Source organism: Amphiura filiformis, chromosome 3 (genome assembly GCF_039555335.1).
Source record: "Amphiura filiformis chromosome 3, Afil_fr2py, whole genome shotgun sequence".
Classification (NCBI taxonomy): domain Eukaryota; kingdom Metazoa; phylum Echinodermata; class Ophiuroidea; order Amphilepidida; family Amphiuridae; genus Amphiura; species Amphiura filiformis.
Window position 1 is genome coordinate 47196237 of NC_092630.1, and position 25125 is coordinate 47221361.

Consider the following 25125-nt stretch of genomic DNA (forward strand, 5'->3'; position numbering starts at 1 on the left):
CGTGGGCATTGAATTAAGTGCCTTTATTTAAATACCCTATGACGACTATTAAATGATAAATATATTTTCAAACACGAGTACAAGAGACTACCAAATCATGATGTTATCCAATTCTCAAACAGGAATACAGGATACTACCAAAACATGATGCTTTCCAAAGATTATCTGATATATACAAGCCAAGTCTAAGTAAGAGCCTGGAGTAGGATTACTGATAATATATTGAACATTGCGTACCAAATTACAAATCTTGTTAATGTTGAGTAGGTCCCGACCCTGCAATAAATCTATTTAATCGAGGTTAATAGTCATCGGAATCGGACGGGTGATAGCTCTGTATAAAGTTAACAATCTATAGCGTTGACCTAGATTTTACAAACCCTTTCAGCCAAGTAAACATATTGGTCTAATTTCCCGAGATTGAGTTCTACAATCTCCAAAAAGCCACCGAACACAATCTAATGTATTTAGGATTATTTCTACGACCCAAGAGGTAGTAATATGAGTCTGCTTTTCTTGTTCTTCTTCTTCTTTAGTGCTGTGGATGCACAGTGTATCATTGGTATTAATGCCTTTAAAGATGACAGCAAAGGAATGTTGTGAAGCTAACAGAAGAAGCATTAATGACCGTGTCCATGGTTTAGCAGTGCAATGAAGTCATGAGCGACGTCTTCTCAACATATCAGCTGTGATAATTTTTGTAAACACTTCTTAAAGACAAGACTGACTTCCTAGTATGCTGCTACTTTCATAGCCTGAAAACCCATCTTTTTAACTATTGTTGATGTAGTGCTTTTGCATGATTTGTTGTTATTGTTGTTTTGGGTTGTTGTTGTTTTTTTTGTTTTTTTTTTGTACAGCAGTATATAGCGTAATTTTTTTGCTTGTAAAGTGCAATGATTATTTTTGAAAACCGTGGTACTTTTAAGAAGAGGCGGTTGATCGATAAAAATTATTTTACAATATTTCACAATAATAGACAATAACTACAAAATCTTAAATGATACCTTTGTCGCCTAAGTCAGTCAAAGTATAGCTACAACATCATCAGGTCAGCTCTTCATCTGTTACTAAACAACACTAGTGACCACCAGAGGCATAATAAATACCCTGATCAATCATCTCGGAAATAAAAACATTGTACATGCAACAAAGATGACAACGCTAAGAACAGTGATAAAGAAAATAATGCTGACCTTTCAAATCATCATTCCCTGGATTATTTCTAGCTAAATATGGTCAAGTGTTAGTCTTTTTGTCGTCTGATTAGAGTAATTGTGACACTTGGGAGATAATGACCCATATTGCCAACAGGCATGATAGGATGCCAGGTATATACTTTCCGTCTTATGTTCTCGCTTCTTTGGGGCCAGGAGTTCTTTTACTACACTTCCTGGGACTACGTACGTCCATTCCATGTTTGTCTGATCTGTTCTTGTCCTTTTTTGTCTTGTCTTGTCTTGTCTTTGTCTTGTTATTACTAAGTATATTTACTGCGGGTTTTTTTTAATTATTATTATTTATATACCTTTCCTTTCTTATCGACATAATTATATCTCATAATAGCTGTAAAAATCAATTATAATGTTTCACATGTATCTCATGATTGCGTAAGGGGGGACAACAGGTCAACTTCCCAAACCCTTGTAAAAGTGGAGATTTTGTCAGAGGTAAATTTCGGAGCTTTAATTTGGTCTTTGTTTGGTTACAATCGGACATTCCTATCCAAAGTTATTGCCAATACAAGATGATAAGTCACGGAAAAGTACTAGAAAGAGCAGCTCGTTCTTATGTTATTACTATACAGCATGTCTCAAAAAAAATTGTGCAAGTGAAAAGCGCCCTCTGTGGCAATTAGAAAATACCGTTGTGACATAATGCTTACATCGACGTCAAGGGCATAGTCTTAGCTCTCAAATGCCGTTTAGTCTGTTCAATTTGCTTGTTTTAATCTCGAGATATGTTTACTTAACAACGAAAGGGTAAAATCACAATTGTGCCACTTTTACTAGGGAAGAGGGCTGTACATGTAAATCAATGATAGCATCAAGTTGATCAAAAGTTCCTTCGTGAAATCAAAAGAATGCATCAATTACACAACAATACAAAATTGTTTTTAATGTTTCATCATGATAAAGGTATAATGATTCTCTTTTTCCTCTTACAACAAATTAAACGATAAATAAATATTTCACATTCTGCTGTAAAATTAAATACATGTGCATGTCAATGATTTTATCATGGTAAATACTGTTCTTTTTGTCATTCAAGACATGTTAAAAGACAAACAAATATTACACACTTATACATACATACATACATATAAGATTTATATTGCGCTTTATCATGAAATACCAAAGCGCATTACAAGAGACTTAACGCTACAATAAACTTACGCTACAAAAACATGCAAATGGAATATAAACAAAAACAATATTATGCAACAGGAAATAAATGTGATTTGAGGAGTTCTTTGAACCGGTTAAGGGTGGGGGCCTCACGGATATGCTGTGGAAGAGTATTCCATATCCGTGGGCCAGCAACATGGAAAGCCTGATCCCCTAGGCAGCGATTTGTATATGGAATGTGAAGTCTGGTTTTATCAAGAGAAGAACGAAGCAAATGATGTCTGGTGTTAACAGATGAATAAAGATGAACATAATCCTGCAAATAAGTTGGAGCTAACCCATGCACACACTGAAATATGATGGTGAGAAGTTTAAACTTAATGCGTTCTTTAACCGGAAGCCAATGAAGCTCAGTAAGATGAGGAGAAATATGATCACGTCGCTTTAAACCACAAATAAGACGGACGGCCCGATTTTGAATGCGTTGAAGCTTGTTAAGATTGGTTTCTGTAGTTCCAGTTAAAAGTGAGTTGCCATAGTCCAGACGAGATGTAACAAGTGCACGAACAATGTGATTACATGAGTCTTTATCTAAATATCTCCTAATGCGAGAAATGTTCCTTAGTTAACTTATGGGTTAATGAACTTTGACCAGTTCATGAAATTTGACAAATTAATGAAATTAGACAAAATAATGCACGCGGCTGGTGTTGATGCGTCTAATGCACGAGCCCCGATGCTAATGCACGGTATTGCAAGTGTTATGTATAATTTACATGTACAGCCCTATTCCTAGTAAAAGTGGCACAATTGTGATTTTACCCTTTCGTTCTTAACTAAACATATCTCGAGATTACAAAGAGCAAGTTGAACAGAACAAACGGTATTTGAGAGCTAAGACTGTGCCCTTGACGTTGATGTAAGCATCATGTCACAACGGTATTTTTTAATCGCGAAAGAGGGCGCTTTTCACTTGCACAATTTTTTGAGACAGGCTGTATAAATCATTTCTTTTGTATTTTATTGTTTTTCAAGCTGCGATAGTTAAGGAATTTCATAACAATATTATTTACAGCAAAGTAAACAGCAATTTATGGTGTAAACTGTTTCAGTAATTTGGGAAAAATATAAAACAATACAAATATCAATATTTAAATGTAAGTGTTTCTAAAATGTGAATTAAAAAAATTATTTAGTGTTTCTAGACTAAAAACGCTAATATCTCAAAATGGTAATTCGGCGATGTCAGAATTTTGCCCCAAAAACTTTTCCACTTCCCATCATTGCCCATAGGTCTATGACCATGAAATTTGGCACACGTGTAATATTTGCAATGCCCTACAACTTAATGGGAGCTTTTGTTGATATCTGCTTTACTTTTTGATTTATAGGTCTTCAAAGTCAAATCCAGATGAACAAATCAGCTTTTTTCACCAAATGGTTGCCATGGCAACAGAAAGCAAAAATTTCAAAATGTCTCTCCATTAAGTTGCAAAGCTATACCTATATAACATATCTGAATAGTAAATATTAAGTTAAATGTTCTCCATAATCATTATTTTTGGGGGGCAAAATTCACATTTTTCCTATGCCTCATTTAAACATAATTGACCTTTGACCTCGCCTCATTTGCATATACATATCGACACGCACAAAAAAATATAATGTTCTGAATCTTTGTGTGTTACATTGATATATAACAAGCAATACTTCTATTATTAATAGTCTATAAACAAGGCCATTCAAAATTCCACCTAAAAACGACGTTGTTGTTGTTGTTGTTGTTGTTGTTGTTGTTGTTGTTGTTGTTGTTGTTGTTGTTGTTGTTGTTGTTGTTGTTGTTGTTGTTGTTGTTGTTGTTGTTGTTGTTGTTGTTGTTATTATTATTATTATTATTATTATTGTTATTATTATTATTATTACTATTACTATTATTATTATTATTATTATTATTATTATTATTATTATTATTATTATTATTATTATTATTATTATTATTATTATTATTATTATTATTATTATTATTATTATTATTATTATTATTATTATTATTAATATTATTATCATTATTATTGTTATTATACTGGAACTAGACTGTAAATAAATTGAATAACAAATACTTCTTTCATCGAATATTCGACGTCCAATAAAATATGGACATGATGAACCGGACCCCAATGGCCAATAGATATCAATCAATGTAATCAATTCAATTATACATCGAAGATCATCGATCAAAATATCTTGAACAACGTTTTGAAGTACCAAAGATACGTCTCTGTGGGGATCTATAATTAATCGATAAATATCTTAAAATAGTAAATTATATACTTAACGCCACGGATGCAGCCATTTTACAAAGCAAAAATGTAAATTAAAATGTTATTCTTTTCATTTATTAAAAATATTTAATATTATTTTCGAGTACAAATTCATCTTGCATATAAAAATAGTGATAAATATCAACAATTCTACTCATTAGCATACATCTTCTTTAACATTATTTTGTGCGGTTATGATTTATTTATTAAACATCTACAACACAACAATAAAATATTTAAACAGTTTCAATGAAAAATGATAATATACTTTATGATAATTATGATTACAAGAACATACGAGATGAGAGAAACTCTTAAAAATAAAATTGTTTCTTATTTTGTTCACCGCGTCAGTGTCATAATTTTTCTGGTGAGCAGTATCACAAAGCTGTTCAAACACAACAGAAGGAAGGGGAAGGTGTGTATAGCCTACTAAGTAGATCTTGCTGCAACCTTGGGCTAAGAGCATTACCCCTCACGATGTGAAACTCGAGTACTCTGAAATAACTTGAAACCATGGCAAATGTATCACCACAGAGAAGATGGTCAACACCAAATAAAGGTAACAAATTTAAAAAGGAGTAGTCTCTAACTTTTGAAATTCACTTCATGGACGTCATCAAACGAATAGCAATAATATAATATGTTCACAATATATATTATGAGACCTAACCATGAAAATAACCATGGTATGATTATGGCCATTATATGATTATATTTATAACCATGATAATGATTGTTTCCATTTGATAAACGTTTTGTAAGATAAAACCTCTAGAATATTTTTGAATCTCTCTGCTACGTTATTTCAATGGTTATTCTACTGCTTGCATGAATATTCTATATTTTAAGCAGCTCTACAAACAATAATTAGGAAGTTGGTTGCTTCCATACGAAACGTCATAATAGAACAATGTCATGAAAATAATGATTATTTAGATATTGTAGGCCTAAACTGTAACCAAGGTTCTATGTAAAGATTTGACATTAAAAATGGAATATTTCTTCACGCAGTTCCAAGACTAGTCTGAAAGGGGTCTGCATAACCCGCACGAGCTAAATATTAATTGGGTGTGTGTCCGGAGATGTAATATAATTGTTTGATAGAAATTGTGTTTTCCATGAGTTTACACTATGGTGCTCATAATGTATTGAGTTAGTTTAAAATGGCGGATTTAAGGAAAGTGAATTTGAGTTTTGTGTGTGTGAGGGGGGGGTGAAATTTCTTAACTTGTACAACACTATTTTGATATTATCCAATTTATTGAAGTTAGAGGTGATATTTCCTGAACCTAAATACCAATAAGTGTTCGTCAGAATTGAAATGCTAAATGGCTCTTAAAAGCGGTACGTATTCATAGTGTTTGAATAGCCTCCTAGGGCCAAATGTTTTATGCAATTATATTGTGATCAATCGACCTAAAACTGTTGATCGTTTGGTGGTACAGTAATAGGGAAAATATTTTGTGGGATAGTTATGATCAGATGATTTAGTGTCAACAGTAAAAGATTATTAAACAAATAACAGATATAGGACCTTACTTCTTATTGGGCACACTTACGTGCATTAACGGTCATATTTGTGATGAAAAACGCAAGGCGTAATGCTACATGTAGATGATGACTGAAAAATATCTGAACAACAAGGCACTCGGATGTGATATAATGGTAATGAATATTTATACCACACAGAAAATATCTGATTGCTTAACATTAATCATGATTTTTGCATATTGCATTCTGTTTACAGTTGCGAAAGTTGTGCTCATTCTGACATTCATAAGCATCACAGGTAAGATTTATAGGATCCACAAGTTCCTCCTAACGCATTTTTAATAAATGGGAACAAATATTTTACGAAATGTAAACATGTAAATTGGTATGTGTAGTCTTCTTTGTTTTACATAGCTGGACCAATTTATAGCGTCACACATCATTGCGTTCGGTCACAACAGGTTATCATGTAAAAAAAACGTTTAAAAGTGACGTCTGAGTCCCTAGAAATCAACTCTCAAACAATACAGTTGGCCACGCTTATTTCATGTTTTTTTTAATTTGACTCTATGGACTCAGGTGGAACTTTTAAGGTTAGCAACTATTTTAAACTGTTGCGATTTGGTAGTTCACAGCATCTTGCGAATGGTAGTGAGCTTTGCAAAAATTGCATTGATCATTTCATAGCGAGTGTGTAGAGGAATTAAAATATCACAGATATACTTTTATAGGTTCTATGGTTCTTAAGTTATGTTGTAACGAGGGCTGAAACAACATAACTTTTTGTAAAATGTACATAACTCATTAACAACAATAAATCAAGCAAGTTTTCAAAGTATATGATTTGTAGAATGAACTTTTGCAAAACATCAAAGTGTTATTTTTCAGTAATATGTTTATTTAGATCATGAAAATCGTTTTGCTGCTTCGACCAACAATACCTCCTCTACCCTTTAAACGGCCTTTTTTACATAATAATTGTACATCGATGGTAAAGTGTGCTTTTCTGTACTGGCGAAGACTCAGTAACACCCGTGGGCTGTATGAGAACAAAAGGTACCTCTCGCTCAAGCGGGCGCTTTCACATGATATTCTTTTGATCACTTATTGACAGTAGCCTGCCTGGTAACGTGTTGATATGCTGTCAGGTTAGTTACCGATTTAATGTACCTTTTGTCCTGAACAAAAGATACCTCTCGATGAATAGCTAGTTTGTTGGCAAATCAAATCGGCACAAAGGAACAATGCGTTACGTAATTTATTGCCCCTCTACGGATATAATACTGAGCACCATGATATCTTCTATAGTGCCCTGGCGACTTTGTGGCAGCGGAAGCAGAATTATGGGGCAAAATATAAACGAAGTCTATGATATTTTTCTCATCACAGGTTTCCACTTCTTTTGCTTTTATCCCAACAGAAAGCGCAACTTATTGCAGATTGGGTTGAGTTATTACGGCCGAGAATGCTACTATGTTAATACCAATATTTTAACTCACAGTGATGCTAAAGCTTATTGTGAGAATCTAGATGCGGAATTAGCAGTCATTCACAGCTCCGGAGTAAATAGTCATATTCAAAGTCTTATATCAGGAATATCAACCAGTACAGCCCACATTGGTAAGTAATTGGTGGGAATATTTTTGTGTTGATTATTCATCCAGTAATTGAAAAAAATTATTTTTAAATTTATTAATCTCAAACTGAGTCTGAGTCTGATACGGTATACCATCGGACTTTATCCGGCACCTGGTTGGTGCTGGTGTACGAAGAGACAATCATTCTGTATAAGGAGAAAAGGTGGTTTGAGAGAGGAGTTAAGGAACTCATCTGGGAGAGAAAGGAGGCGTTTCAGAAAAATAATATTTATAGTCGAGTAAGCATGGTGTTTGTAAGATTCAGTTCCCTCGACCTTTGTGCAACATGAATTGAAAGACGAAAAACCGTTCAATGTGTTTCACTGACCTCACATTGTTTATAGAAAGTCACTTCATTTCTGATTGATACGAAAACGCTTTTAAAAACTGCATGAAGCGACGCGTTAAGAGGAAATGGAATGAGTCGTGGACAGGTTTTTGTACAAGAAAAATAAATAAATAAAAATGCATTAGAAAGCTATGCTTATCTGATTCTAAACAATCAATATGGACTGATGGATACAGCAAATTAAACAAAATGCCATAGAAAACTATGCTAATCTGACACTAAAACAATCAATGTATTCAAATGCAACTTGTTTAAGGTTACAACGATCGTGACAGTGAAGGTACTTGGGAATGGTACAATGATGACAGCGTTGTCTATACAAATTGGAACACCAATGAGCCTAATGGCGACTACACCAAAAATTGTGCCGGGATATACAAATCTAATGGGAGATGGGATGACTATGTCTGCTCCGTGGAAAGGGCGTCTGTTTGCCGAAGTAAGTACTTTTAAATACACTATTTATATCAATATCTGTTTGCCGAGCTAGGTATTTTTAAATACACCATTTTATTGTAGATCAATATCGGGGAGTTATATGGCACATCTGGCAATGGGGAGTTTTAATTATTCCGGGCAAGTTGTTTTTAATATTAGCCACAAAGTATATACATTACAAGATTCTATTGGCCGCCTGCACAAGTACACCGTAGTCAAGGTACTTGGCTGGTACTGTGCAGTACCAAGGAAGTACCAGTGTAGTACCAGTGCAGTACCACTGCTGATAATTACTATGCTCGATACAATTGTACGATTGTATTGTTACGTCTCCAGGGTATGCTAAAAGGTACCTAACGAACGGGGCACTGATTGGGCTATATGCCCAAACTGTATGTTGTACCTTAGATATTTCTTACCGGGATATTTCTTATCCGGAATCAGATCCAAATCAGAAGAAAAGGCAAGAAATCCGTAACGATGGAGCATATTTCTAGATCATGTATAGGCCTAATGATCCAGTGCTAAAATCAATATTACGTCCGAGTAACAAGGATGCGTTATCAGCAACCAAGTTTCGCGGTAGAAGATCTCACACCACCGAATCCGCAGAGTCCCCTAGAGACATGTGCTAAATTTGCCTTAAGAAAACGTAATTTTTTCTTCACAGGAGCGACACAATTTTAAGCGAAAGCTATGATGGTTGAAATCAGCCCTTGCCTGATCCTTCTGGCTGGGAAAATATAGGTTGACCGTCATTATTTTTTACGACTGGCCCGCGAAGTCTACGATGTCCGGGAATCGCCTAATTCACATGCAAAATCATGCCAGTGCTTCTAAAAAGAAAAGACTGCTTAAAATCATTAAAAATTATTCGAGCTCTCCCAGCTGTGGTACACTTGCATTATTTAACATTACTAATCAGCACCAATTCAAATTTTGCTAAAATTATGCAAATTTCTGTTCATTTTAATGCTTAATTTAGTTGTTCATGAGTTTTTCTGATAATTGAAATTAAGGGCGCACAACCATGTTATTCTATTTGGTGGTGTGAAATCAGAAGCAGTGGACCAGATCATTCTGTGATCCAGCCGTAGATAAAGCTAAAGATCAGCTAGGATGAAGAAAGCTTAGATTTTTTTGATTTTTTTTGAGTAATATTTTATTGGGTTTAGTTAACAAAATAATATTTTTTGATTATGTTTCCTTTTCAGCTGTCGCCCAATACACATCTACCACTACTGGCTGTGTTTGTTCGTGGGATTCTACCAGATACGACTGTGCTTGTTGTCTTAATGGCGGAACTCATTGTGGTGTTAATTATCCTCATGAATGTGCGGCATCGTCCTCGTATTGCGGCACAAAGGACAATGAACCCAAGGAAGGTGAGCTACTCTCAGGTTTAGGTTTATATTAGGTCAATCCCATATTAAAGTACCCAGCCTACCAAATTTAACAAGGAATGTTCTCGAAACACAAAGCGGGACCCTGGGGCTTGACCGGCTTTCGTGGTTCGTAAAGTACAGAGTTATAGTCATACACCTAATTCTCCCCCTCCCTTAATATTAGAAATCAAAGACATATTTCTTTTACAGTCAATTTACAAGATTATTGCTAAAACAAGGGTAATTTGGTTGGATAGATGATTGTGGATGGTCCCTTTCACAGTGATCATTCTGGTTTTTTCGAGGGCAGATATATTGGTAATAATATCAGGCTACCTGACCTACCTTCTCTTGTATACCTTTACCTGACCTGACATGACTTGATTTTAACTTACCTTTACCTCACATTGGCTTGTCTCGCCTAAACCCACCTTAAACCATACCTCACCTTTAATACCGTACCGGACCTTTCTTTACGTCACCTGACATGCCATGCTTACCGTAAAACCTCGTCTACAAGCATATACAGTGCTTTTGATGAAAGCTAAATTAATCCAGGTGCCATCCATCGACAAAATGATAACAACACGGAGTTTGAGCACATACATTACCGATACAAGCATATACAAACAAGTACTATTGTAAGACCAATCTATTGTATTGGCATATTTACGTCTTTTGCGTATCATTTTAGCTTTCATCAAGAACATTCTATATGCTTATAGACGAGTTTTTACGGTATTACCTGACATGACCTTTTCGTATGTTTACCTGACCTGAACTCAACTAACTTTTACCCGACCTTCCCTTGTCTTACCTTGCCTACAGTAGCGGGGAGGCAGGGGTGCAGATTTCCCCCGTGACGAAAAATGAAAGAGAAAATCGGGAAGGCAAAGGGAAAGAAAAGGGACTTTGAGACCCGACATTCAAGATTATAATGGACCAAAATCAGTGGCGTAACTAGACATTTTCATTTGGGGGGGGGCAAGCGGGGGCAAACATAATAAATGAGGGGGCAGGAATCCAGCACCTTTTGGCGACAAAAGAAGTTTATGGTACAAATGCGCGCGAAGCTCGCGAAAATTTTTTGCATAGTGAAGCTAAACTGGTGACATATGGTAAAAAGTTGAATAAATGCGCGCGAAGCGCGCAAAAATGTGTATTTTTTAAGGTTAAAATGACCAGATATGAGGTTAATTAATAACTCTCAGAAGTAGGCCTACTTTAACTTTTTCATTGGGGGGGCAAACAGGGGCAAGGGTTCAAAGGGCCCCCCACCGCTGGTTACGCCACTGACCAAAATAGTGACAAAATACCACATTTTGACGCGCGCACATTGTCCGTAAAGCCATTTTTGGAAGCTCGAAAACTTTCCACGTACAGTATATATCACACCTATACCGGGTCAAAATGATGCAACCCTGGAATATTTTTTGTCTTTGACTCCAAAATCCCCCCAACAAGAAACCTGGCTATGCCCCTGGAATTTGGACCTGACCTGACCTAACCTGACATTGCCTTACCTATAATACAATACATTATCTTATATTACCCGTATCTTACCTTTGGTAATCATGTTTATTTTTGCACAGAATGGACGGTGGTATTCAAAGTTCCTCGTTACTCCAATGTACAAACTGCAGATCTATGGCAAGGCAGTAGCACATACAACCCTGATGTAACTCTTGCACCAGTTCTAAGCAGTACGTCGTATCCATACAAAGCATCTGCCGCCAATAATTACGATACAAACAGTATAAAAGAAGTAAGAATTACCCAATTCATTCACATTGTCGAAATAGGAAGAAGAAGAAAATAATACAATAACAACTTTTTGTTAGCAAAATGTATTGTTTATTGTGATCAAATATCTCTTTTCCGTAAAGATTCAACTAATGGCGCAAATGGGCTCGATCCTTTGACTTAGGGTCAATTTTACGCACAGATAGAGAGCTCCTTCCTCTAGAAATGCCAACAAGATTTAAGGGTCCGTGCCCTTTGCTGGTAAAATTTTGTAAAGGAGGGCACTTTTTGTTTGAGCCTAAAATACATAAAAGGGAGCCCATATGCGCCATTATGCTAATCGTTACGGTATAAATGTTCTTTCACCTCCAATTAAATTGAGTAAATTATACATGTATTTTGTAATTATCATTTTCAAATATTATGTGACTGGACACCACGAATCAGCCGTAAAGTCGGGCCCCGGTCAATTTTGTTTTATTTCGTGTTTAGAAAATATATATCATAAGCTTTAAAATGGTATATCATTTGACTTCAAACGATATCCAGAAGCGGGGTTATGGTTTGTTGAACTCTGTTCCTTCAACAAAATTGTACCTTTTTTTGTTCTACATGTGACTGTTTTTCCACATTTCTGGTAATAAATATCAAACAGTCATAATTGGCGGTCATTTCAAATCATCCCCAAGTCAACGAGGTTCAGGAATGTCCTTTCATTGTTAATTGTTGGTTATACATACCTAGATAAAATACAATGCTTTGTTATCCACCACTTGAACAGGATTTAGCTAAAGCAAACAAAGACAAGAACTATTCTATAGAAATAGGTATAAGCTTATTCTTCAGCAATAGGACTATTGATTGGTTTGAACAGTGGTTGATGAGATACTTGTCGCAACGAATTGAAATCCCTATGAATACGACCTTCACGCACATTTTACACTGTAACTCAGAATGTCCACTCACATATGTGACGTGTCATGTCAAAAGGAAACACTTTTGGGCAGGTTATCAATTTTGAGGTTTTTACATATCCTAAATATAGAGATATTTTGCTGCACAACGCCGTTTTCCCCCAATGAAATCGGACATTCCAAAGCGAAGATATTGAGTTCGTAAGTTATGGTATCATGAATATGGAAATTGAGATATCGGCTTTTGAAAATATTATTGACAATGTTGAGGGTAGGAATCACCTTGAAAAATGTCTCAAAAAATCCAAGATGCCAGTTATACTCCGGTTTGAAACTATCAGACAATATTTTTAACTAATAACATCACAAATTCGCAACAAACCCAAATTGTGAAAAAATCATCCCCGGGCAGATTTTTGGCTATTTCTCCATTTAAGATCCTGCCCAAAAGTGTCTCCTTTTGACATGACACGTCACATATATGCTAAACAAATAATTATTGAAAAACTAAATAATTAATTTATACTAATCAATCATTTTTCACCAGGTAAAATACGCCTTTTATACCAGTGGCAAAGAAGTGGGGAGTATGACTTTTGATACCACTTCGACAAACAGTGACAGTTGGTTCGACAGAGGCAAATTGCTTTATGCAACGTGGACAGATATACTTACAGCGTCTTCAAATTATTTCTCAATCTACGGGTTAGTATAACTAAAGCATTCCTTTACAGAATGCAAAAATCAGTTGTTAACCTATAAATCAATTGGTCTAAAAGTCTAAAAATGAATATCAATTAGGTAAGCCTAAAAATCAGGTTCAATTAGGTAAGCCTTCGAATCAAGTTCAATTGGTAAACGTACGAATCAAGTTTCAATTAGGTAAGCCGAAAAATCAAGTTCAATCGGAAAGCCTACAAATTAAATTCAAATGCTAAACATACGAATTAAGTTCAATTAGGTAAGCCTACAATCAAGTACAATTGCTAAACCTAAATCTTCAGGCACAAAGTGAAAATGCGATGGGTCTATGAACTTTCATAGGTCTATTGCCATTTCGTCTAATACCATTTCGTCTAATTCCCGTTTAGTCTATATTCAATTGGTCTATTACCAGAAAGGCTAATTGCCACCTAGTCTAATAATCATATAGCCTAATGTCCATTTAGTCTAATATTGTTTGGTCTAATAACCGGTATGTCTACTAACCATATAGTCTAATAACCATTTGGTCTAATATTACTTTAATAACCATTTGGACTAATAACCGTTTGGTCTAATAACCGTTAGGTCTAATACTCGTATGGTCTAATAACCAGTTAGTCTAATACCATTTCGTCTATTTATTAATAATCTAAATGCCTGTAAGACAAAATGGTATGTAGACCAAATGGGTATTAGACCAAATGGCTATTAGACCTATTGGTTATAGACCAAATGAGTATTAGACTAAATGGTTGTTAGACTAAATGGTTTTAGACTTATTGGTTATTAGACTAAATGGTTATCGGCCCAAATGGTTATCGGACCAAATGGTTAAAGGACCAAATGATTATTAGACGTAGTGGATATAGACCTAATGGGTTTAGACGAAATGGATGTAGACGAAATGGATATTAGACCAAATGGTATTAGACCAAATGGCAAATCCCCCTTTCATACTGATGGTTTGTGAATTTTACAGACAGTATGTGAAAAAAGAGACGTCTGTTAATATATGAGTTAAGGTTATTAATTATTTTAAACTGTTGTGATTTGGTATTGCTCAATTCATAGCGGGCGCGTAGAAGAATTAAAATATCATAGAAACACTTTTATAGGTGCTGCGGTTCTTGAGTTACGTTGTAAAGAGGGCTGAAACAACAACACTTTTGTAAAACGTACATTACTCATTAACAACAATAAATTAAGCAAGTTTGCAAAGTATATGATTTGTAGAATGAACTTTTGCAAAACATCAAGGTGTTAATTTTCAATAATATATTGATATAGATAATGAAAATCGATTTTTAGGTTGCTTCGACCAACAATACCTCGTCTACCCTGAATAGACTTACAACGAACGTTCAATAACCTATCAATCAAGTTCAATTGGCAAGCCTACAAATCAAGTTCATTTTGAACGCCTACAAATCAAGTTATTTGACAAGCCTAAAGCAAATGTTTCAAGCGGTAGCGTAGCTAGGATTTTGTTGTGAGTGGGCAAAACATATTATACTGATGTTTATTAAAATTAAAGTATTCAATAGTAAAATGGTCATTAGTGACAATAAAAGTAATTGAATTCAACATTATCTTGCATAATTATAACGGCTCACTTTAATACTGAACAATTCTGATTTTGGAATCTACCAGTTTATTGATAGCGAACCCCGAAATTTCAACTATGAACTTTGAATTGTAAGCAGAACCCCCCTGGACTTTGCTCTCTAAAACACACTGTCAAGCATACTTGTTTATCAGTCCATTAACCACAAGTACGCGCTAGATGTTTGATGAGAGATTAACTTTCGCGTCAACACAAAAGCGCCGCAAATACCACAGACAGTTGTTTACGGTGTAGTTAATGGTAATGGCGCGGGCCCAGACGATTTAAACCATAGCGAGGTATGGGCGACCAATCACAAGGCAGATCCATTTAAAGATGCATTACATCATGGCCAATTTTAGTTAGGACAGAAATTGGCCTAACTCTCCATAGAGTCCCGTGTTAAAAATCTTAACCGCAAGGCAATGTCAGTAGTCCACTTGGGAAGCTAACAAACAGAGGGAGTAGGGTGACTGATCAGATGTGAAAATCTATCAATTGTGCACACATTAATTAAATCAGAGTTTTAAGCTTAAATACAATATCCAGAGTATGCACAATGGGCAAGTGGACTACGGGGTAGTCTAGGGTGACCCCCGGGTCGTAATGCTACAAGATACACGCAAATTCCTGAAACAAGTATTTTGGCAAAATAGATAATAGACATACCCCCGGGACATACCTCGAATATGTGGCTTCCACAAACATGTGATAAACTTATTTTCACTCTCATTACATGAAATGTTTGATCTCATGTGATGCAGCGTTATACTTTAATTGTTCTTTTTATAGTTTTTCATATTTCTCATCAGTTGTTTCCATTGTTTTTATTTTTTTTCCTCTATTTTATTTTATCATCAGAGCTAGTAAGCAACGTACGTTTTTTGCAAGTCGTGCCTACGGTGGTTGCACTATAGATTCTGGCTGGATGGTAACAAGTGATGTAGGCAATTCCTATGGCTGTGACTGGGATCGGTGGTATAGTAAACCATACTTTATTTACAGTACAGCTTCTACCGGTCAAGCATGGCACGGAGGTACATTGTAATTTTAATAAGTTCTCAACTTTTTAAAAAAGAAAATTTTTATTAATATAAAGTTAATATGTTATTGCGAATATGAAAGGCTTAAAGGGCATTTCGTGATCCACAGCCTCATCCCCCCACTTTTCCCAAAAAAAGTTCAGATTTTTACACCACTGGATACCTCTGGCTACATAATGTTTATGTACCAAATATTTCTTGCAGATTAATTCGTTTAGCAAAAGTATCGCCAAATTTGAATTTCGTTCTGGTGCACCAGAACGAAATTACAACACATAGTCGTTGGAGCAGTGTAATACACATAATCATGCATAACTCGCAAACGCACAATCGGAATCAACTGAAAGTTTTTTTCGTGGATATCTACTGAAAAATGTCATAAAAAGAGGATGCTAGGATCACGAAATCCTCCTTTAATCATTTATAAAAACTATTCATTGATTTACTCATCGTAAAAATCACCAAAATTCAGATTTTAGCACCTTTGTTAGTAATGGTTAAGCTGAAAGCCATGTATTAAAGACAAAATAAAGACATTTTACATGAATCTGTAATTTCTAAGTAGAGAATTTAGCTACATGCATTTGAATGAGACTTCAACTTTGTCAATACTGCTGTTCTTCTCGGGTTTTTTTTTTGGGTTTTTTTTTACAAAATCTTACGTTTTAAGAATACCTAATGATAATTTTAATGACTTATTCTATACTTTTACTGAATGAGCCCTTAAATAAATTTGCCGATATAATTATTATTACTGCGAGATAGAAAGTAACGGAATAACTGTGTACAGTAGATTCCAAATGATTTTGGAGTTTTGTGAAACCGTTTTTGTCAAAAATTTTGTGTTAATTAGAAAACCTCAAAATTTCAGTGCGTTTCATTTGTCTAATAAAATTAAAAACCAAACCTTTGTTTATTAAATCCCCTAACATATATTACAGTTATGAAATCAATGTCAATACTTCAGATCCAATTTATACGAGTTCTAATCGTAAAAAAAGTAAAAATGCCGCGGGGAAGGCACAACATAAATTTCTGGTGGGTATGTTCCCCCGGAATTTTGAGGTGGTGGGTCTTTGGGAGCTTACGGTGTACCTGTAAAAGGAGCCTCTTTTGGAGCTCAGGCATGAGAATTTTCCCTTTTTTTGAAAGAATTGTTATTTTTTACCCAAATTTCCGCATTTTTATTTCTTTTTAACCCGTTTTGAGTATTTTTGCCATATTTTACGCGCTTTTCCCTTTCTTCAGAATTTTCCTTTTTTTATTAAAATGTATTTTCATGCTTGGGAGCTGCGAACAAGTAAAAATGGGTATTTTGGTGCTACGAACTGTCACATTCATGGGTCTTTCTGGTTGAAAATCCCATGTTAAAAACAGAAATGTGAAGAATGGGCAATCTTTTACAGCTGAAATTTTCCAAATCAAGAGTCTTTCGTAGCTCTATTTTGGTCAAATTTAGAGAGTCTTTCGGAGCTGCGAAATCCATAAAAGGGAGTATGGTCATTTAAATTAAGTGCACCCTCCTCCCGGGGCAAAATTATCTCAAGACATGTTACTGGTAGACAAACCCCGAAATAATCAGAATTTCAAAGGCGTAAATTCATGCAAACATCTACCATCATTTTATCTAAACAGGAAGCCGAAGCTTTGCTGAAAACGTCGCAATTCTCTTCAAATACTATGGTAAGTTTTATTCTAAACAGAAAAACAGTCCTCTCCAGTTTAAGAACATAACAACTAAACCGTATAATGACAATGCATTGTGAGAGCTATGCTTGAGCTGTGCACGAATCGAAAAATGTTTTGTGAATATTAAGATTTAATTTAAATCTGGTCAACCAGACATACCTATTTTTGACGGACGAACCGACGTTGCGACTGAAACCTTCAGTCTTCAGCTGGGTTGTGATGCAAATGACCTTGAGTACCGGACACTTCCGGTATTGATGACAATCGACGAGGAATGTCCTTTATGATCCTGTCCCAGCCGTGTATAGTTTGGCCCGGACACCGCCACCGCGGTTGAGGGATGGTTGCTCAGCCCTCACCCAGATTGCCTCTTTCACTCCACGCTCAAACCAACGATGCTCGCGATCTAGGATTCGGACATCCTTGGTGTCAAAATGGTGTCCGGTGGCTTTCAAATGTAAGAACACTGATGAGTCGTTTCCACTAGAGCTGGCTCTGCGATGTTGTAACATGCGATTGTGAAGAGGTTGGGCGGTTTCTCCTATGTACGAGTCTTGACAGGCTTGCTCTTCAGAACAGCGGACCCCGTATACCACTCCACTGATCCTCCCCTTGGGCTGTTTGTCCTTGGGATAGACTAAGGACTGGCGGATCGTGTTCGTGGGTTTAAAGTGGGTGGTAATTCCGTGGTCGCGATAAATTCTTTTGAGTTTTTCCGATAAATCTCCGTGATATGGGATGGTAATACTTGTTGTTCTCCCCGTCTGATTCGTGCTACTGGCGGTGGGTTTACTGTTGTCCTTGTTTAAGGCCTTGTTTATGGCCCAGTCCTGGTAACCACAGTTACCCAGCGCTTTGCGAAGATGTTGATGTTCAGCAATCTTATCGGAGTCTTTGGTGATGATCGACTCAGCTCTATGAAACAAGGTGTTGACCACGCCGAGTTTTTGAATGAGCGGGTGATTGGAACCAAATTGAAGGTATTGGTCCGTGTGTGTCTGTTTTCGATAAACAGACACAGCAAGGGGGCGATCTTCTTCCACGGACACTAAACAGTCAAGAAACGCGAGTTTGTTATTTGACAATCCTTCCTGCGTGAACTTGATATGGGGATCAATTTGATTGATGTGGTTGAAAAACCTATCAAGTTCGTTGGATTTGATTAAAATCCAAGTATCATCCACATATCGATACCATCTAGATGGCGCTATACCGGGAAACGTTGACAAACATATACAGGTTAGCGATAATCGGTGAGACGGGCGAACCCATGGAACATCCATGACATTGTTGGTAGAATTTTCCACTGTACGAAAAGTAGGTGTTATCTAAACAGAGACTCAGTAGATCACATAATTGATCAGGAGATAAGTTTGTCCGTTCATGAAGTGTGGTATCCTGAGTCAGAACTTCGCGAACTGCTGAGACTGCGTCCTTCGGAGGAATGCTGGTAAAGAGGGCAGTGACATCAAACGATGTTATAGTCTCATCAGGTTCTAACACTAAGCCTTGGATTTTTTCCGAAAAATCCTTAGAGTTGAGAATATGGTGGTCCGATAGGCCAACCACAGGACTCAAAACTCTAGCCAAATATTTGGCGATATTGTACGAAACCGAGCCGATACTGCTCACAATAGGACGCAAGGGGATGGTGTCCTTGTGGACCTTCGGGAGGCCGTAAAAACCCGGGATGGTTTCGGATGTCGGGTATAACTGATGTTTTAATTTGAAATCAATAGACCCGTTTTTCTCAAGTTCGCCTAGTTTTGAAGTCAACTTCCGCTTTATACCACTCGTTGGATCTTTCCTAAGGGGAGTGTAAGTTTTGGCATCATCTAGCAGTGCTCTAGCCTTCTGATCATAGTCTTTGCTATTTAAAACCACAGTACAACGCCCCTTCTTTAAGCTTTCTAGCGCACTATACTCATTCTTGCTCAGATTATATTGAGGTGGTTTAGCACTTTTAATACTCGCACCCACCCGCGAACGTAATTCTTCCGCTTTATCTGGACCGATGGAAGCACCTCTGATCGCCGATGATAATGTCTGTCACCTGAATTCTTTTGGATGCGACAGCAAAGTTTAACCCCTTTTCGAGTAAGCTTTGTTCACTTCCCGAGAGCTGCCTGTCCGATAAATTCCTGACCCATCTATCCTTGATGTTATGATCAATTAAATTATCCTTCTGTCTCCAATTCTTATCCTTATCGGCACGTGAAACTGTTGCAAGCCTGCCGAATTTCTCTATCTGTCTAGATTTTGTTGTTTCGTGTTGTGCTCAAGGTCATTTGCATCACAACCCAGCTGAAGACTGAAGGTTTCAGTCGCAACGTCGGTTCGTCCGTCAAAAATAGGTATGTCTGGTTGACCAGATTTAAATTAAATCTTAATTTCAACATACCCAGATGCATGAGAGTCTACACAGTTTGTTTTGTGAATATTACTTATATGGAGCTCCCATGTCAGATTTTCATCTATATTTATGCCAAGAAATTATACATCAGAAACTCGAGATAAGTTACAACCATCTAATTTAATAATTTAATAGAACGATTAATTTGATAATTTAATTTGTTTTGTGGGGGTCCCAATTAACATTATATAAGTTAGTTTTTGAAGCATTTAGGCACTTAAACCAATATCACACTTCTTGTAGCTCGGTATTTATTATATTATGAATTACGTTAACATCTTTATCAGAATAGAACATAGTTGTGTCGTCAGCGAAAAAAAAAACAATTTTGATGTGCAACAAATGTCATTCATATTATAATAAAAAGTAAAGGTCTCAGTGTTGAACCCTATGGTACACCATACATCACATTTTCATACTGAGATGTTACATTATCATATACATATATATACTGTTTTCTACTTCAGAGGTATTTTGTAAACCACGTATGAGATATTCCACGAAAGCAATAGTAATATATATTTATCTAAAAAGACATTGTGGTCTATGGTATCGAATGCTTTCGTGAAGTGAACATACTATTATAGCATCTGTTGTGGACAATTCGTTCCAAAATTTTGGAGAACGTCGGTAAAACAGATACATGTCTATAATTACCAAACAGGTCTATAATAACCAAATTATAGATGGGCACCGACTTGCTATTTTCATAGCATCGGGGACTATTCCACTACTAAGAGAAAGGGGGTGTTAAATTTCCTTTACAGTCGTTTTAACAAGATCAGATTTGATATTATCATGTCATAGGTTTGTCTTACTTCCCATTTTTCCGATAATCTCAAGAATTTCTTCTTCATCAGTAGATCGCAAAAAACATTTGTAATCTTTCCCAGTATGCTTAAAGGTACAGATTATAGAAATAAAGACCAAACGAAAATTCTTGTTTATGCCACAATATTGTAGTCTGTCAACCCTTTCACAACTTCAGCTTTGTAACTTTTACATAACTTAAAAGTGGTTCTTTTAATTTTAGAAAAAAATTTTTTTAATCGCTCTGGACTTTTCGTACTGATCACCAGACTATTAATGTTCTGAACACACTATAGATTGGGTTGACATGTGACGTCATTGCAAGGCAGTTTGTCTGTATTATGGCTATTGTTCCTTGTCCAGAAATAATGTGCGAGCATCATGTTGTGTTCAGGGGCCGTTTTTTTAATATCCCACCACATCCCAATAAGGCATTCGGACAGTGTACTGGTCACATGTTACATTAGGTCAGGGACGCTATTATAATAGTTTGAATCCTTTGTTTGAGGTCAATAGATAAAAGAGAGGCCTTGAATCCTACAGGTGCGGGGTTCTAGATAATATTTTGTCGTCAAAACTGCTTATGGTAATTTATCCTCTCCTAGTTATTACGCGTTAGTTTGGTCATATTTTACCATGTTGGTGTGCTTGCTTTTATCATACTTTACTTATGATATTGTATTTGTATGCTTTGGTTAAATTTTGAAAATGTATCATAATCCGGGATTTCCGCTTCCTACTGCTTGCAAAATCGCCGATAAGTTATCAAAAAGCTTCCTTCATCCAATGAAATTTGGAGAGCTGCTGAAATAATTGGTGGATGTTACAATCTACGTGGGGATAGGTTTGCGCCGGGTTCGGCGGCAACCGGCGTAGTTGATAAGATCTGATTCTGATAATTCACCAGTGGCAGCGAAATTACAGCCCTTTGAATCCTCTGAATAAATTCGCTATATAAATCTAACATGTGTTTTATTTTATTTATTTATTTTATAAATATTTCTTGTAAACACAATCTAAAGTAGTGCTCACTACATGTCGAAGGTCGGGTCTGTAAGGGCGAATTTCTCGACGGGTGGCTTAGCAATTGGCTTGTCTAGCCTCAAGGCTTAAGAGGTCGTAAGACCAGGCTTAGCTGAAAACGGATTTCCCGAAGCACGGCTACCATAGCCTCGAGGCTTCGTTAGCCCGTGGGCCAGGCTTGTAGGATTAGCCCCAGGCTTCAGTAAAATTTGCATTTCTCGAAATCGGTCTTCTGTAGCCGTAGTCTACGCAAGCCTGTTAGACCAGGCTTACAGCGGCTTTCCTTGGCCCTGCCTCAGAGCAGGTCTTAGGTCGTAAGCCTTGGTCTATTTCAATTTACAAATTATTTAAATTGTAACGCAAAGTTTATCTTTCATATTTTTGACGGTCTTTCAATTAACATAAGTAAGCAGTCGCGTAACTAGGGGGGAGCTCTTGCCTCCCCCCCCCCCCATGAAAAAAAAGGTAAATTAGGCCTACTTCTGAGAGTTATTAATTAACCTCATTATTTGGTCATTTTAACCTTAAGAACTCAATTTTAAGGTTAAATAAATTGCATTTATCCCACTTTTGTACCATTGGCCTATATGTCACCAGCTTTAATACCTTAAATATGGCATTTGTACCATATTTTTTTCAATCCCACCTCCCCCACCCCACCCCCTGTCAAAAAGAAATCTACGCCAATGTTCCGGGGACACATTCCAAGCAGATCCCATAACTCCTCAGACCCACTCCACCCCTTACAAACCCAAACAGCATGAACGATGCCAGCCCCTCATTTATTATGTTTTCCCCCGCTTGCCCCCACCCCATGTCTAGTTACGCCACTGTGGGTAAGTTATTGTTCGATTTAGTTGAACATTTCAGCATTTTATTATAGTGTTCATTTGAGTTAGTTGAATTTTTTAAGTAGCTGTTGCTATCATAAGACCTACTCATTTTGAATGATGTTTTTTTTTAACAACGAATATAATTTTTTTTAAATTCTTTTATCATCATCATGATCATCATGATCATCATCATCATCATCATCATCATCATCATCATCATCATCATCATCATCATCATCATCATCATGAAGACCTATATATGATACCACCTGTCCCTATCCAAGCCTTAATAGTTTGATACTCGTACTTTTCATAAGTAGGCCTATTACAATATTACTTTGGAGTGCCTATATTATACCAGGTTGGACATCAATTTAATACAACAGAAGAAGGATAAAATTGGTAAAGATATAGTAAATATTTGACACGAAACAATAATGCATGCAGTATTAAAACTGAATTTACGGATAAGATGCATATAATATTGCTATATCTTCTATTTAAATAATTATAAATATTGTACCAACAGATAACTTCATGTGAGATCTGAGAAGACTACTGATATCAGCAGTAGATAGCACGTTAGTTGCTTTCCTATTTAAGGGAATCACAGATTCCTTTCCATTAGGCTTACAGTTTTACCCTTTTTGGGATGCAAAGAAAAAAATCACGAGTATAAAGCATAGACGTATCATTCATACAAGTTGGACTCATAAAAAGTCAAGTGGAAATAAGATAATACATAAAAGACACAAAAACAGACACAATATTCTTGCATCAAGTTGTGTACGGTATAAGCCCAAGCACAAGACCGCGGGTCCAGGCTAGTCTTTGCGCCGGGAACATTGCGATAATGAGACAGGCAACCTTGTTAGTACGGTAAACCATGAGGGACCACAGCTTATGTACATCTACCTCCAACAGCCTATACAATTAAGTCGCTGGTTAAAGGGACGAGGTTGTCAAGCGTTAAGCCTGCAAGGCCACTAAGACTAGGTTGAATTTGCGTTGAAGAAATCCGGCTAGAGTTAAGACTCGGGCTTCGAGAGCGGGCTAGGCTTAGTAGCCTCAAGGCCACCTTAAGACTACGGCTTAATAAGACTCCTGTCGGGAAACTCGCCCTAAATGTTCAGTGCATGAAGGTAATCGAATAGTGATGCTAAAAAATTAATAGTGATGCTTTCCTGCTTGTTATGGACGACAAGTAATAATTTCGATATTATTATGACAAAATCCATTCCCTTCTCAATTGATTAAGCTTTCTGTTCTAAACATATAGGGCGAGTTTCCAGACAGGAGTCTTATTAAGCCGTAGTCTTAAGGTGGCCTTGAGGCTACTAAGCCTAGCCCGCTCTCGAAGCCCAAGTCTTAACTCTAGCCGGATTTCTTCAACGCAAATTCAACCTAGTCTTAGTGGCCTTGCAGGCTTAACGCTTGACAACCTCGTCCCTTTCAACCAGCGACTTAAATGTATAGGCTGTTTGAGGTAGATGTACATAAGCTGTGGTCCTCACGGTTTACCGTACTAACAAGGTTGCCGTCTCATTATCGCAACGTTCCCGGCGCAATAGCCTGGACCCGCGGTCTTGTGCTTGGGCTTATACCATACACAACTTAACTTGATGCAAGAATATTGTGTCTGTTTTTGTGTCTTTTATGTATTATTTTATTTCCACTTGACTTTTTATGAGTCCAACGTGTATGAATGATACGTCTATGCTTTATACTCGTGATTTTTTCTTTGCATCCCCAAAAGGGTAAAACTGTAAGCCTAATGGAAAGGAATCTGGGATTAAAAGGAAAGCAACCAACGTGCTATCTACTGCTGATATCAGTAGTCTTCTCAGATCTCACATGAAGTTATCTGTTGGTACAATATTTATAATTATTTAAGTAGAAGATATTATAATAGCAATATTATATGCATCTTATCGGTAAATTCAGTTTTAATACTGCATGCATTATTGTATCGCGTCAAATATTTACTACTAGCGGGATACCCGCGCTCCGCACGGGTCCCCGAGTAAATGGGAGCGATCACTAAAACAGGAGGAATTACTAAACAGGTAGAATCATTGAAAAGGTCAATTTTATTGTTCTCTAAACCTGTCCCTTCTGGCAGTTCATTTAGCTTCTTTCTTTCTTTTCAGTTTCTTCTACATGGGCCTAGTTTGTTCCCATTTAAAAAAATTGCTATAGTTTGTGATTTTCCTTTCCATGTTATTTATTTATTTAGGCCTAACCGCATTCCCATTATTTTCTAAATCTGTCCTTTCTTACGTTTCCCTTTTAGCTTCTTTTTTATATGCTCTAGCTTGTGATTTCCCGTTTCCATGTTAATTCTGTTCTCATTATTTTAGCTTCTCTTTCCTTTTAT

At 36.4% G+C, this 25125-nt stretch overlaps 1 protein-coding gene across 1 annotated transcript in view; it reads left to right on the top strand.

Moving 5' to 3' along the window:
• The first annotated feature begins 501 nt into the window (after window positions 1–501).
• Window positions 502–25125, top strand: part of LOC140147291 (C-type mannose receptor 2-like) — a 58611-nt gene continuing 33987 nt past the window's right edge. The window contains exons 1-9 of the mRNA XM_072169069.1: window positions 502–599; window positions 6420–6461; window positions 7584–7783; window positions 8406–8588; window positions 9802–9972; window positions 11565–11737; window positions 13177–13334; window positions 15799–15974; window positions 17616–17663. Coding sequence (XP_072025170.1) covers window positions 502–599; window positions 6420–6461; window positions 7584–7783; window positions 8406–8588; window positions 9802–9972; window positions 11565–11737; window positions 13177–13334; window positions 15799–15974; window positions 17616–17663 — 1249 coding nt within the window. The remainder of the gene's footprint in view (window positions 600–6419; window positions 6462–7583; window positions 7784–8405; window positions 8589–9801; window positions 9973–11564; window positions 11738–13176; window positions 13335–15798; window positions 15975–17615; window positions 17664–25125) is intronic.